Source organism: Coregonus lavaretus (assembly GCF_964263955.1).
Source record: "Coregonus lavaretus genome assembly, chromosome: 12".
Lineage (NCBI taxonomy): Eukaryota > Metazoa > Chordata > Actinopteri > Salmoniformes > Salmonidae > Coregonus > Coregonus lavaretus.
In genome coordinates, this window is record NC_139999.1 from 27599685 (window position 1) to 27614736 (window position 15052).

At 43.7% G+C, this 15052-nt stretch overlaps 1 protein-coding gene across 1 annotated transcript in view; it reads right to left on the reverse strand.

Annotated features, from left to right (window-relative positions):
- Positions 1 to 2896: 2896 nt before the first annotated feature.
- The window catches only part of LOC311138568 (voltage-gated potassium channel subunit beta-2-like), a 166807-nt gene continuing 154651 nt past the window's right edge, over positions 2897 to 15052 (reverse strand). Inside the window, exons 8-16 of the mRNA XM_084173312.1 lie at positions 14861 to 14905; positions 12905 to 12948; positions 12078 to 12164; positions 10912 to 10997; positions 10560 to 10680; positions 9523 to 9617; positions 8306 to 8426; positions 6555 to 6643; positions 2897 to 6036 (exon numbers count right to left, since the gene is read on the reverse strand). Of these exons, the coding sequence (XP_084029438.1) occupies positions 5947 to 6036; positions 6555 to 6643; positions 8306 to 8426; positions 9523 to 9617; positions 10560 to 10680; positions 10912 to 10997; positions 12078 to 12164; positions 12905 to 12948; positions 14861 to 14905 (778 nt within the window). The 3' untranslated portion in view covers positions 2897 to 5946. The remainder of the gene's footprint in view (positions 6037 to 6554; positions 6644 to 8305; positions 8427 to 9522; positions 9618 to 10559; positions 10681 to 10911; positions 10998 to 12077; positions 12165 to 12904; positions 12949 to 14860; positions 14906 to 15052) is intronic.

Below are 15052 nucleotides of genomic sequence, written 5' to 3' on the forward strand. Positions count from 1 at the left end.
CATCTCAATTGGGTTGAGGTCGGGGGATTGTGGAGGCCAGGTCATCTGATTCAGCACTCCATCACTCTCCTTCTTGGTAAAATAGACCTTACAGCCTGGAGGTGTGTTGGGTCATTGTCCTGTTGAAAAACAAATGATAGTCCCACTAAGCCCAAACCAGATGGGATGGTGTATCGCTGCATAATGCTGTGGTAGCCATGCTGGTTAACTGTGCCTTGAATTGTAAATAAATCAGTGTCACCAGCAAAGCACCCCCACATCATAACACCTCCTCCTCCACGTTTTACGGTGGTAACTACACATGCGGAGATCATCTGTTCACCCACACTGCATCTCACAAAGACACGGCGGTTGGAACCAAAAATCTTCCATTTGGACTCCAGACCAAAGGACACATTTCCACCGGTCTAATGACCATTGCTCGTGTTTCTTGGCCCAAGCAGGTCTCTTCTTCTTATTGGTGTCCTTTAGTAGTGGTTTCTTTGCAGCAATTCGACCATGAAGGCCTGATTCACACAGTCCCCTCTGAACAGTTGATGTTGAGATGTGTCTGTGGCTTGAACTCTGTGCAGCATTTATTCCACAAATTAACTTTAAACAAGGCACACCTGTTAATTGAAATGCATTCCAGGTGACTACCTCATGAAGCTGGTTGAGAGAATGCCAAGAGTGTGCAAAGCTGTCATCAAGGCAAAGGGTGGCTATTTGAAGAATCTAAAATCTTAAATATATTTTGATTTGTTTAACACTTTTTTTCTCTCCATAGTTTTGATGTCTTCACTATTATTCTACAATGTAAAAAAAATAGTAAAAAAAAAGAAAAACTTGACTGGTAGTGTATATTTGTATTTTCTGTAGTATATTGTATACAGGTCAAGACAGTGGACATGATTTTCTAATCAGGACACCCAGTTAATAACCCATAAGATAAAAACAATCAATGAATGCAAGAGACAGACACAGGGAAGTGTTGTTTTTCATTCATATTTTTTCATTGTCATTTTATTAAAGACCGAAGCTGTACATTTTGTCTAAATTCAGATTCAAGCACAGTGCAGTTAGCAATGCCTGCAAATGAAAATAAAAAAGAATGAAAAGGCAGAGGTGATCACAACCATCAATATATACAAAAAGGTCAAACTATGTACATACAAGATATATGACTCACTAGGGCATTCTGACTGAGTGAATGTAGTCCGCCATTGCATTTATTTCAGAGCATTCTGCGCAATGCATACACGATACAAATAAATTGCTTATTTTTGTCAGTCTTTACATTGAAACAATATTAACAGAGGAAAATGCAGAATGGCGAAAAAATAAATCCTCAGCTTTAAAGGCCAGAACATAAATCAATTATCTAACACGGCATTCTGTGAGATGAGCGTAATTAATCTGCAGGTCTGATGTCATAGCGGTCAGAGCTGATAGTAACATCAATACTATAATATGTTACAGTGGCTGTGTGGAGGGAGCACTGGACAGGGGAACAAAACACACTGGAACACAGAGACAAGAGACCCTGCAATGATGAGTCTACTCACTAAATAGCCTGACTTACACACACACACACAGAGGTCCTAGACCACCAAGGGTGACAACAAGCAGGTACTCGAATGGACCAGGAGATGGTAGGAGCAGCCCAAGGAGTGCCAGTCCTACTGTGGACACATGCAGCCAACCTATACGGACAGTAGTTCATCATGTGTTGTGTATCAATGCTGTTTAAAGTCAAACACAGCAGGGACAACAACCTTAAGTAGGAAATACTATATTCATATCAAATTCTGCTAATAAAAATCCATAGTGCTTTACTAGTATTCATACTGCTTTCCTAGCCCAATATGCCAGTAAGGAGCAAGCTCTTACAATAGTGTATTTTACAGCAATGCTGTTGTGTTGCCAGAAAATGGAGGAGCTGTGGTTCTCATCACCCTCTACAGGGCAGCTCTCTCTCAGCACAGCCCTGAGGCTCAGCTAGAGGTACACTCCCGTTCAAAAGTTTGGGGTCACTTAGAAATGTCCTTGTTTTTGAAAGAAAAACAATTTTTGTTGTCCATTAAAATAACATTAAATTGATCAGAAATACAGTGTAGACATTGTTAACGTTGTAAATGGCTATTGTAGCTGGAAACGGCTGATTTTTTATGGAATATCTACATATGCGTACAGAGGCCCATTATCAGCAACCATCAGTCCTGTGTTCCAATGGCACGTTGTGTTTGCTAATCCAAGTTTATCATTTTTAAAGGCTAACTGATCATTAGAAAACCCTTTTGCAATTATGTTAGCACAGCTGAAAACTGTTGTTCTGATTAAAGAAGCAATAAAACTGGCCTTCTTGAGACTAGTTGAGTATCTGGAGCATCAGCAATTGTGGGTTCAATTACAGGCTCAAAATGGCCAGAAACAAATAACGTTCTTCTGAAACTCGTCAGTCTATTCTTGTTCTGAGAAATTAAGGCTATTCCATGCGAGAAATTGCCAAGAAACTGAAGATCTCGTACAACGCTGTGTACTACTCCCTTCACAGAACAGCGCAAACTGGCTCTAACCAGAATAGAAAGAGGAGTGGGAGGCCCCGGTGCACAACTGAGCAAGAGGACTAATACATTAGTGTCTAGTTTGAGAAACAGACGCCTCACAGGTCCTCAACTGGCAGCTTCATTCAATAGTACCCGCAAAACACCAGTTTCAACGTCAACAGTGAAGAGGCGACTCCGGGATGCTGACCTTCTAGGCAGAGTTGCAAAGAAAAAGCCACATCTCAGACTGCCCATCTTCATCTTTTCATTGGCCAGTCTGAGATCTGGCTTTTTCTTTGCAACTTGCAACTCTGCCTAGAAGGTCAGCATCCCGGAGTCGCCTCTTCACTGTTGATGTTGAGACTGGTGTTTTGCGAGTACTATTTAATGAAGCTGCCAGTGCAATTGATATTGTGACAAAGACCACCAAAATACATCCATGGGAAACGCTCCTTGAGCTATTATATTTATTAAACATTTCTGCTGAATGTTATTTGGTCATTTCCCTGCTGAAGACAATAAGACAGAAAATCATGATAAAATATTAAATTGATCATTCTTTTTTTCTGAGAAAACCACATTGGCTTTTTCTACTAATTCACCCAGACATACATTACCAGACACAGCAAATCAAATGTACACTGTTTTAGTTAAATGTAAACTAAGGAGCATTTGTTTCCCCTCCACACACACACACTTTGAATCAGTATCTATGTCAAGTATTTGTTGTCTGACCAGAGGCGCTAGCAAAGCATACACACCTCTTCACTTTGCCTGAGAAGCATCTAAACCACACTCGCCATTACATTTAGTCATACTCACTGACACTACAGTACTATACAACTGTAATCATTGAATCTGAGAATGAGTCTTGAATGAGATGTTAGCGAGTATTCCTTATATTTACACTTGTTAGTTTACACTTGTAAGCATGCCCTTGCTTGTCAGAATAAAACCCATAGGCTGGGGGACGAGGGCTCATGCTTGGAGGACGTATGTATCACATGCTATCCACTTTGTGCTTTGTCTCACAGTAAGAGAGGACCCAACAGCTAGAGAGTGAATACTGATTGAGGGCAACATCAGATGTCTTCAGTGTGCAATGTATACGATTATTGAAAATTTATTGATTATCATCTGCCATCTGAAAATAAACGGATCATTCCGTAAGTAGTGTACAATGCATGTGTACTGTATATGTCGGCATAAGCATAGAACAGCATGGTCAAGTGATTATACTGTACACGTGAAGAGAGTCCATAGATAATAAGCTGTATAGTACGCGCTTTAAGTCGGTCGCTATACTCTTCCAACAAGCGACAGACACTTAGATGTGTCGCTGAAAGATGTTGGAATATCTTTGGCTCAAGCCACGTGAAAATGTCTTGGTTAGACACTGGATAGGTCCCCATCAAGTGTCCACACATGAAAGAAAGACGTACACATTAAATACATCTTACTAACCACATATACAAACAAGTACACACATTCTCTGTTCCAATCCCTGAGCTGCTGACACAAACCAGCCTTTTCTTCCTAGTAAGCCTTGCATGCTTATGTCACACGTCAGTCTTCACTCCGATTGGGCAGGAACAGCTGCCACTAAAACCAATTAGTCTTTACATAGGCCAGGGACTATTGTCTCAAGCCTTGTTAATAACTTGCGCAAACATGCGTCCTTTGTCCTGATCTTGTCCATGTTCTGATTGTGCCCACATTTTATGAAACAGATTTACACATGGTATTAAAATGTGTCTCATATCAGTCTACTGTGTCCGCAGATTTCCTGGTCCCTCCCTGTATGCAAATTATTTGACAGTTATTCTTTCAAATGAATATTTATTTATTTTAAAACACATATTGATGCCATAGGTCAATGGTGCCACCTGTCAATGATTTAAAAAAGCGGAATAATTATAATTTAAATGGTTTCTCTGTCCAGATCCGTCTACACTTCTAAGATATCCAGACACAATGCGTGCCTGATTACCTCTGGAGTTGGTCAGGAAGATCTGATCACAATGCGTCTTTTAGTCGTCTATACCGGTCTGAAAATGTGGGCACAATTAGAATGTGGACAAGATCAGGACAAAGGATTCATATTAGAGCCAGGCATAAACGGGGCTCAAGACAAGTCTGTGCCCTGATGGCCAATGGCAGCTATGGGGCTGTTGTCTCAGCCCAGCACAGTTCAAAATGACCCTAAATAAGGCAACACACACATTGAGCACAATTTAGGCAATGTGCCATTTTCATGGGAATTTGCTCTAAAATGACTAATAAAGAGGTCTGTAAAACTGACTGAGTAGCACAAATAAGACCATTACGTCTGATGCAGTTACCGTAAAACTTCAGAAAGTAACACTGCTACACAAAGGTAAATACAGATACAGCCATCATTTTACATGGCCAGTAATTAACCCTTTCTATGGCAATCAAACACTAGCCTGCTCAAGGTTCTTATTGACAGATGCTCCATGGACAGGCCTGACGCAGGAGAGGAGGGTCAGAGCAGAGCTAAGTCCTTTCAGTAGGGGGCAGTCCTACACCCTGCTCCACCTGGCTGGTGCAGTTAGTGCAGATCAGAGGTGGGACTCAGACTAGGGGTCAGTCAGAGCACCAGGATCAAGCCTGGCAGAACCAGCACTGTGGAGACCAGACTGACTGAGGGGAACAGATAGGAAACTGAAACAGGAGAGGAGATTTGGATTCTACAGTGCAATGACTGACCATGTGTGAGATGGTTGAGTTATTTCATCCTCTCACGGTCAACAACCTCTCACTGACTGAACTGTACAATACTAAAGTGCTGATTGTTCTGCCTGCGAGGAGGCTAGTACACAGATTCTGTAGACAACAAAAATAAAACAGATGTTTCAGAGAAACTGTTATGGACATGTACAGGCAATTGGAAACAGAACTCCAAAAAACAAATGTGTTGCTATACATGTGCAACAGAGTATTTGTTGTATATTTGTATAAACGTAAATTCCATTGGTATGCGTTCAGTATTTAGATTTTTTCCCCACAAAATTAAAATAATATCTGGCTGCCAAGCAAGCGTGTGCTTTAAAAAAAAAAGTATTTTATATATTTTCTTCGGTTTTTAAAATACAGTTTCGGCTGAATTGTATGTATAACTGAATGATCTATGAGAGCATATCTATTTAACCTCTCGCTCTGTATTGTTTTCTATCTATCCTTCCTTCCCTTGAGGAGGTGACGTCCCTATTTCTTCATCCTTTTCTTTTCCCTGTAACTCTAAATGATGCTCCCCAGGGTGGCCGAGGTGGGGCCAGACTCATGCGCCGGGGTCTCATTCAGTAAAAGCTCAAGCAAACAGAGGATCAGGCAAATGTGGGGCATGGACCTGCATTGCAGCCCTGGAGCAGTCCTGGCTGGCTGGCGTCGTGGCGGAGCGTTAGGAGCGGTAGTCCTTTTTACTGTACGGCTTGTTCCCCAGGATGCTATCTACCTCGTGCGTGATTGAGGAGGATAGTTTGGGAAGAACCTGCAGGGGAAATTACAGATGCATTGAAGGAAACAGAGAAGGCAAGACATAGTGGTTCACTTGTTAAGACTGACATACTTTGTACCATTTGTATATATAGTTGTTGTATGTTGCCCCTGGTAATGTGGACATAACATTTGGAAACTAAATATCAAATGCACTTAGGAGACTACACATATGCTGAACATGCATACACACTCACACACACACACAGTACAGCCGTTACAGCTCTTGAACACAATGCCACACTGAATATAGTACATAATAAATAAGAACGAATACAAGATTCTGGTTCACAAATCCCACTTCTATTGAAATGTGATATTTGAACTGTTTTGCTTTATAAAAAGGGACATACGGGAGAACCTTTTAGGAATGTGACATCATTGTTATGGACTCAAAGGGGGTGGCAATTAAAACTGTTGATTGATTATCAATACCCATTGACACATTATGCAAATCTACACACTTTCTCTTGCTCAGACACACCTACCTGGACCCTCACTGTGTGGTCTCACCTGTATTGCTCCTATATTCTCCATCAGCTGGTCGGTGTTGGAAGCCCCCAAGAGGACGGAGCTCACCCCTTCGTTCCGTAGGCACCACGCTGTAAGGGACGGGTAAACAGCAATGACACCCCCATTTACAACACGTACACACAAGTCTTTCTCTCCCAAATAACCCTTTCCCTCCCCACCACTGCCTCAAACATACTAAACAAATATAGACCTCCTAACATAAACATGCTAGAAACATGTACTGTATAACACTGCCACGTACGTGTCACAAACACCTAATCATGTCTCTCCACAAAATATAACTACTAGACATGCACCTAGATACAATCACACAAACAATAAACATACCCTATCCTTCCTAACCATACACACCCAAAACACAACCCCACCTGTCTTTACTAATCTAGATGTGGGAGATGTGATACTGTATAAAATGATTAGTGTACTACTGTACTGAGACTTTGTGCCAGTGTGTTCAAACACTGTCAGTGTGGGATTAGAACCTCCAGACACACTGGTGATGATGAGACAGAGTCCACTTCCAGGAACAGGTCTGACCCACCAACACTCAGGCTTTCCCAGGATTTAACTTAACAACCAAGGTTTCCTCAGGTCAGGATGGGATGGGTATAGTGGATTACATGTATATGTCTAACAGATCACGGATTATTCACTCACTGGCCAAGGCTGCATTCAGTACGTTTTTACGTTCTGGAACGTTCAATTGAACGGAAACTATTCTGTACTGAATGACCAGTTGAAAAACGGGGAGGGGTTGGGTTGTGGGTCAGGGAATACTGTCAGAATAGCCACTGCCCCCTTTAAATACATCACTTATTGCTTCAAGCCATACCACGCCACACCCACCAAACGGGAGCAAATGTAACTCACAAGTCTGTTCAAGAACATACCAGAAAGTTTTGGGGAAACGTGTCATTTAGTACAAACCGTTCTGCAATGTAGCAAACGTTCAAGCGAACTGAACACACCTTAGGCCAATGCCATCTATGACGTCACACTGCTACTTTAACATACAACAGCCCTAAAGCTAGCTATCAACTGTGTAAAATAACAGGCTTTAGGTAACTAACGGGTCAAGCCAGGAGGTATTCTTTCCAATGTAGCGACTCTCGGGTGACATAGAATGGTGGTCCCGGAACATAACTCTGTCCAGGCTGTTTGTGGCAGTGCCACAGGGATTTATAGTGATTGGGAGCTACAAGCTGTCTGTTAATGAGCCGTGAAACCTAACCTATGACACTACATTACATGCGCTGTGATATGCAACGCGAAGTGATGTGTAGGCCCAGATTTACTCAGTTTCTCTCATCTGTGATGCTTTAATAGCCCTCCACAGAGCTGGGAATCTGTCAACAGGCTCATTCCCTCTCGCCCCAGTCGGCTCAGATTTATGTCTGAGATTCCATGTTACTGCTGACGTGGGGAATAAGGACACTTGCTCGTCGTATACAGACACACCAGCGCACGCGACAGTAAACTCACAAACAGAATCAGTAGCCAGTTGTTGAGCTGACTTTGGTTTAGGAAAAGCATCCTGGCTACTCTAGTGTCTCATCTAAGAACTAGTTTGCCACAAACAGACATACAACACAATACAGACAAACATTCTCACACACAAACCAACAGCTGATGACCATCTGGTTAGCCGCCTGATTGGCTTCAAGAGGCAGAGGGACGAGGAACGGACAGACAGACAGAAAGAGAGAGAGCGGCAGTGTGTGTCGGCGTACCGATGGCGAGCTGGGGCAGAGTGCAGCCCAGCCGCTCCGCGATTGCCTGCAGCTCTTTCAACTTTGCCTGCTGACGCCGGCCCTCCTCGCTCAAGATCTTGTCCTTCAACCACTGGTAGCCCTGTTGAAACAGCACACTTGCTAAAAAACACAGCCCTGTCCAACATTGAGGCACTGCACCACCTGTGTCGGCCAGGGCCTGCTTTTAAACACGTGACTCTGTTTTCTAGACCAGGCTCTGGTTGTCGACATTGACTCTACTGTACTCTGTCCTCTTCTACTGTACAGCCCCAGCAGGCAGAGAGGAGGAGGACTCTCTCTCTCTCTCATCTCTACCTGGTCAACTCTGGCTCATCTCTCACATTTCACACACATACAGTACAATCACACACGTTTGTTTTAGGATCTAAATAAATGTAAAATTATTGTTAAGATTGTGTATAATTCCTTCTAAACACTAAGACAATTGTTATTTTGCAAATATATGAATGTACATTAAGCATATTTCAACTGGCTAAAAAGCAACCTTGACAATGGGATTACATTTCCTGTGTAATAGCCTGTGTAATCCAATGATTGAAACAGTGACAGATCAGGAACAAGCAACCCATCAGTGATTGGATCAGCCACCCACACTGTTGTTGATCAGGTGCCAACAGCAGAAAATATGAATGAACGACCCGTTTGCAATACTCTACTCAGGAGAACATTAGCTACTGTACGTAGTGAGATGGTGAAATGGTTTCCTTAACTGCACAGGGTAAAAAGACCACAGCAACCCTGCATGCCTCTGCAACAACACAGGGACAGAGTAAGCCCTATTTTCTGTATTTGTGATGCAGTATATGTATATTGCTGTCATTTGATCTGTGTGTGTGCGGGTGAGTGTGCATGCACGTGCCTCTCTGTGTGTGAAATGTGAGATAAGATGCTTGTGTTGACACCACCAAATAACTGCTGGTGGTAGAGTTGCTACAGAGTTGGTACACAGAGTTGGTACACAGAGTATGCCGTCACAGGGCATTCAAAAACAAACACATCTAGGAGACACCAAGTTCTAGAACCTGAAAGATACAGAAAACAGCTGTTAAGACAGGAACCAGCCAGGATAAGAAGAGGGCTGGGGGAGAAGAGGGGCTGACATGACATATGAGCAGAGACCAAAGGAGAAACCAGAGAGGTGAATAGGGGGGCAGGAGAGGGGGGGGTAATGCTACCTTAAGAGAGGCGCGGGAGTAAGGTGGGACCCCGCTGTCATATTTCCCTGAGATGATCCCACAGGCCAGTGGTGACCATGTCATCGCCCCCACACCTGAAAACATGGAAACATTGGGTCAGCGCTGTCACCATCACCACCACTCAGTCCAAATATGCTGTTCCGTCTATACTAAGCCGTCCAAAAAAAGGAGAGGACAGCATCCGGTATTTACCCAGAAAAGCACAAAATGGACACAGAAACCTTTGCGTAGATATAAGTATGCTGCCTCTACCAATCATAGAATTACATATTAGAGTTATAATAATGATACTATACTGAACAGAAATATAAATGCAACATGAAACAATTTCAAAGATTTTATTGAGTTACAGTTCATATAAGGAAATCAGTCAATTGAAATAAATAAATTAGGCCCTAATCTATGGATTTCACATGACTGGGCAGGGGTGCAGCCATGGGTAGGCCTGAGATGGCATAGGCCCACCCACTTGGCAGCCAGGCCCACCCACTGGGGAGCCAGGCCCTGACAATCTGAATTATATTTTTCCCCACAAAAGGGCTTTATTACGTGAAGAAGCCGGATCTGGAACGTATTGCCAAATTCTCTAAAACAACGTTGTAGGCAGCTTATGGTAGAGAAATGAACATTCAATTCTCTTGCAACAGCTCTGGTGGACATTCCTGCATTCAGCTCATGAAACATGGGACCAACACTTTACATGTTGCGTTTATATTTTTGTTCAGTGTAATAATTTTAAAAAGGTAGACTCAGCGAAATGACGTTGCCACGAGCAGCACCGCAGATATTGCAATGAGCAAGATGCAAGACAAAGTCACACACAGTATCTGCGCATGTGCACGAGTTTGCTTCATGTTAGCCTCGCGTTTCAAGGCTCTTAGTTGTTGCAGAAATTGACCCGCTATGCTGTTTACTTTGTCCATCTACGTCATATTGCTGAGTCTAACTTTAATAGCTATCTCTGTGTAGAAAATACTGTTGTGTTCTATCAGTCTGTCCAGACCAGCTCCACTCACCTATCTTATGGAAGAGCTCTGGTAGCTGCACCTCTACCTTCTCCCTCTGGAACATGTGGTACTCAGCCTGCTCACAGATGGGAGGGATCTGGTTGAACTGCCGTGCCACAGAGTACGCCTCCTACAGGTCACACAGGGAACAGCAGTGGTTAGCCAGTAGGCACTGGCCAATCAAACTATGAATAGTAGTACAAGGTTGTGATGCCCAGCAATCAATATTATGAAAGACATGATCAAAATATGTCACAGTCTATCACAGTCAGTGAGAGGATGTTATAGTTGTGTCATGTCATTGCCAGTGGTGAGAATGGGTCGATGACCGGAAGGAGAGGAGGCTGTTTGTGTGTCTCACCATGATCTCCATGGGGCTCCAGCGGGACGTGCCCCAGTACATGGCCATGCCCTGGTTGATCACGTGGGTCATCGCCCGCACCGTCTCTGCCAATCAAAAATAAGAAAATACACACACACACACACACACTACAATGAGCAGAGAGACAAATGCTGTGTAGCGAACTGTTCTGATCCAAAGTAGAGCAAGTCAGTCAGACATGAACTAGTCATTTACAGTTTGCCTGATGGCCATGTTTGAGCTTGTGTGCAACCAAAACAGAAAGCGCAAACACAATGAGGATGAGAGAGAGAGAGAGAGAGAGAGAGAGAGAGAGAGTAAAATAGTGATTAGGAGAGCCTGTAACATTAACACAGCAGCATCACCACTCTCTCCCTCTCTGTTCTGTCCTCAGGCTAGTGACAGAGAGGTGCACCAGATGGCCAAAGTACTTCTTCAGGCGCAGGTTCAAACCTTTCCCTGTGAATTACTGCAGTTTATGAACTGTTGAACTCCTAAAAGGGCAGATGGGTAAAACAAAAGAAATGGATAAATCCAAAGCTCATGCGTATTTTTTTTACATACCAGCTATCCCTGGTTCAAGAGAGGCAGAAATAGAATGACAGGAGTAATGTTAGGTACAACAACAGTGTAGATGGTCTGTGTCAGGGCAGAGTAACAGTTACAGGGACAGTCTGAGTGTGTTCTAACCGTCCTACTGTAGCATGGCTCACAGTGGACATAGCCTAGATCAGATGAATACTGTATGACAGTGGGAGAACACAGAGTACTCTGTCATTTAAAGGTCTTCTTCAGACATCTCTCCAACTTTATATAGGATCGTGCAGTTAGGGTTTTTAAACAACACATTTCACTGCACCTATCCGGTGTACAGCATGTGACAATAAAACATATTTGATACAATTATTATTATTTATTTTTTGCTCCAGCAGTTTTTCACTCATATTTAACACTCCCCAGGGCATTAGACTGCTGCCAGTAGGGAAGGATGGGGTGAAATGAGGACATAGTTTCATGCACTACACAGAAACATATAGCCTAGTGAGTTAGGGTGGACATAGACATGTCAGAGAAGCTTATGGGATGGAGAGAACACAGCAGGAGAACAGAGAAGAGGCAGACAGCAGAAGCCAGTGACAGAGGAGGACCAAGATGTTCCTCCTTACCTTCCATGGGAGTGTTGGGGTCCGGTCTGTTTGCAAACACCACATCAACATACTCTAGCTGCAGTCTCTCCAGTGAGGCCTTTAAACCTACAACGACATGCATCATAGCCACAGTTACACACACTATTATTGTTCAGGGACATGGTTGCAGCCATATCTTATTGAGTGTACTATTGCGAGTACAGCCCAACTGATGTTATTTTGGGTCCGATACCAATTCTAATTTTTTTGGGGACAAAACGTACTGATACATCTGCCGATATACTGTTTTACGCCGGGAAAATAATTGTGAAAATTTTTCCCACAATGAATTCTCTGAAATTGCCAATCAAAAGAGCAATTGTCCAAGAAATATGTCTTAAATATTGATTTCTTACATTGTGACATTAATGGCATTGTGAGAATGGCTGCAAGTGTTCAGATAAGCATGAGAGTCCCTTTTTTTCCCCTCCCACTCCATTTATTGAATATCAGTTATCGGTGGACTTATTGGCCGATACCGATATAGCGATAAAAGGCCAATACCAGCCGAAAATATTGGTGAACTGATATACTGGTCGGGCTCTAATTGCGAGGTAGTGCTCAATATTGCAGCTAGGATTTTCAAATAAATGTGATTCTAATAAGGTGTTATTTTTCACAGAGAAAGAAGGAACTAGGATCATTCTCAGCAAGACTCCTAACCCGCCAGGAGAGTGCCCAATTATCAAATTGGAGTCTCTTCTCTCTGGAGCCAAACTGACTAATCAGGATGTTGTTTGATGCACTGTCAGCATTTAATTTCTCATCCTGTCCTTGATCTGGCTGGCTGGCTGCAGCTTACTTACCTTCTATAATGTGTTTTCGGGACAACCCTCTTTCAGTCTCTGCTCTATGGATCAAAAACATATTCCAGAATCAGTTGAATTACAGCAGAGAACCACGGCAAGGCTTTATTTTCTTTCCATCATATCATTCCGTCCATCTCAGTAACATCACAATATATACACAGCTCAAAAAAATTAAGGGAACACTAAAATAACACATCCTAGATCTGAATGAATGAAATAATCTTATGAAATACTTTTTTCTTTACATAGTTGAATGTGCTGACAACAAAATCACACAAAAATTATCAATGGAAATCAAATTTATCAACCCATGGAGGTCTGGATTTGGAGTCACCCTCAAAATTAAAGTGGAAAACCACACTACAGGCTGATCCAACTTTGATGTAATGTCCTTAAAACAAGTCAAAATGAGGCTCAGTAGTGTGTGTGGCCTCCACGTGCCTGTATGACCTCCCTACAACGCCTGGGCATGCTCCTGATGAGGTGGCGGATGGTCTCCTGAGGGATCTTCTCCCAGACCTGGACTAAAGCATCCGCCAACTCCTGGACAGTCGGTGGTGCAACGTGGCGTTGGTGGATGGAGCGAGACATGATGTCCCAGATGTGCTCAATTGGATTCAGGTCTGGGGAACGGGCGGGCCAGTCCATAGCATCAATGCCTTCCTCTTGAAGGAACTGCTGACACACTCCAGCCACATGAGGTCTAGCATTGTCTTGCATTAGGAGGAACCCAGGGCCAACCGCACCAGCATATGGTCTCACAAGGGGTCTGAGGATCTCATCTCGGTACCTAATGGCAGTCAGGCTACCTCTGGCGAGCACATGGAGGGCTGTGCGGCCCCCCAAAGAAATGCCACCCCACACCATGACTGACCCACCGCCAAACCGGTCATGCTGGAGGATGTTGCAGGCAGCAGAACGTTCTCCACGGCGTCTCCAGACTCTGTCACGTCTGTCACATGTGCTCAGTGTGAACCTGCTTTCATCTGTGAAGAGCACAGGGCGCCAGTGGCGAATTTGCCAATCTTGGTGTTCTCTGGCAAATGCCAAACGTCCTGCACGGTGTTGGGCTGTAAGCACAACCCCCACCTGTGGACGTCGGGCCCTCATACCACCCTCATGGAGTCTGTTTCTGACCGTTTGAGCAGACACATGCACATTTGTGGCCTGCTGGAGGTCATTTTGCAGGGCTCTGGCAGTGCTCCTCCTGCTCCTCCTTGCACAAAGGCGGAGGTAGCAGTCCTGCTGCTGGGTTGTTGCCCTCCTACGGCCTCCTCCACGTCTCCTGATGTACTGGCCTGTCTCCTGGTAGCGCCTCCATGCTCTGGACACTACGCTGACAGACACAGCAAACCTTCTTGCCACAGCTCGCATTGATGTGCCATCCTGGATGAGCTGCACTACCTGAGCCACTTGTGTGGGTTGTAGACTCCGTCTCATGCTACCACTAGAGTGAAAGCACCGCCAGCATTCAAAAGTGACCAAAACATCAGCCAGGAAGCATAGGAACTGAGAAGTGGTCTGTGGTCACCACCTGCAAAACCAGTCCTTTATTGGGGGTGTCTTGCTAATTGCCTATGATTTCCACCTGTTGTCTATTCCATTTGCACAACAGCATGTGACATTTATTGTCAATCAGTGTTGCTTCCTAAGTGGACAGTTTGATTTCACAGAAGTGTGATTGACTTGGAGTTACATTGTGTTGTTTAAGTGTTCCCTTTATTTTTTTGAGCAGAGTACATTTCACTAAAAGCCCATTATAACATCAGCATGGATTACACATAATCACATTAACCAGAGGGCCACTGGGAGAGAGAGAGGGAGGGAGGGAGCAACTCTGCATGGCATTAGATATATACTCTATTACAGTGTCAGTCACTCACAGCCCCAGACAAATTACAAACAGCAGTATATTTCTCATTCAGACACACAACCAGAGAAGAGATAACATACTTTCCACCCCAGAAGATCTTTGTTGTGATCACCAGACTGGAACGCCTACAAAGAGAAGGGAGAGAAAACCCATTACATGTGAGACCTCCATACCACACATAGACAATGAATCACAGAGAGGGTGTTCCAATGTGCTCTGGTTGACATCACAGAGAGGGCAGAGGGCAAGGCTGGAAATAGTGTGGTGGAATC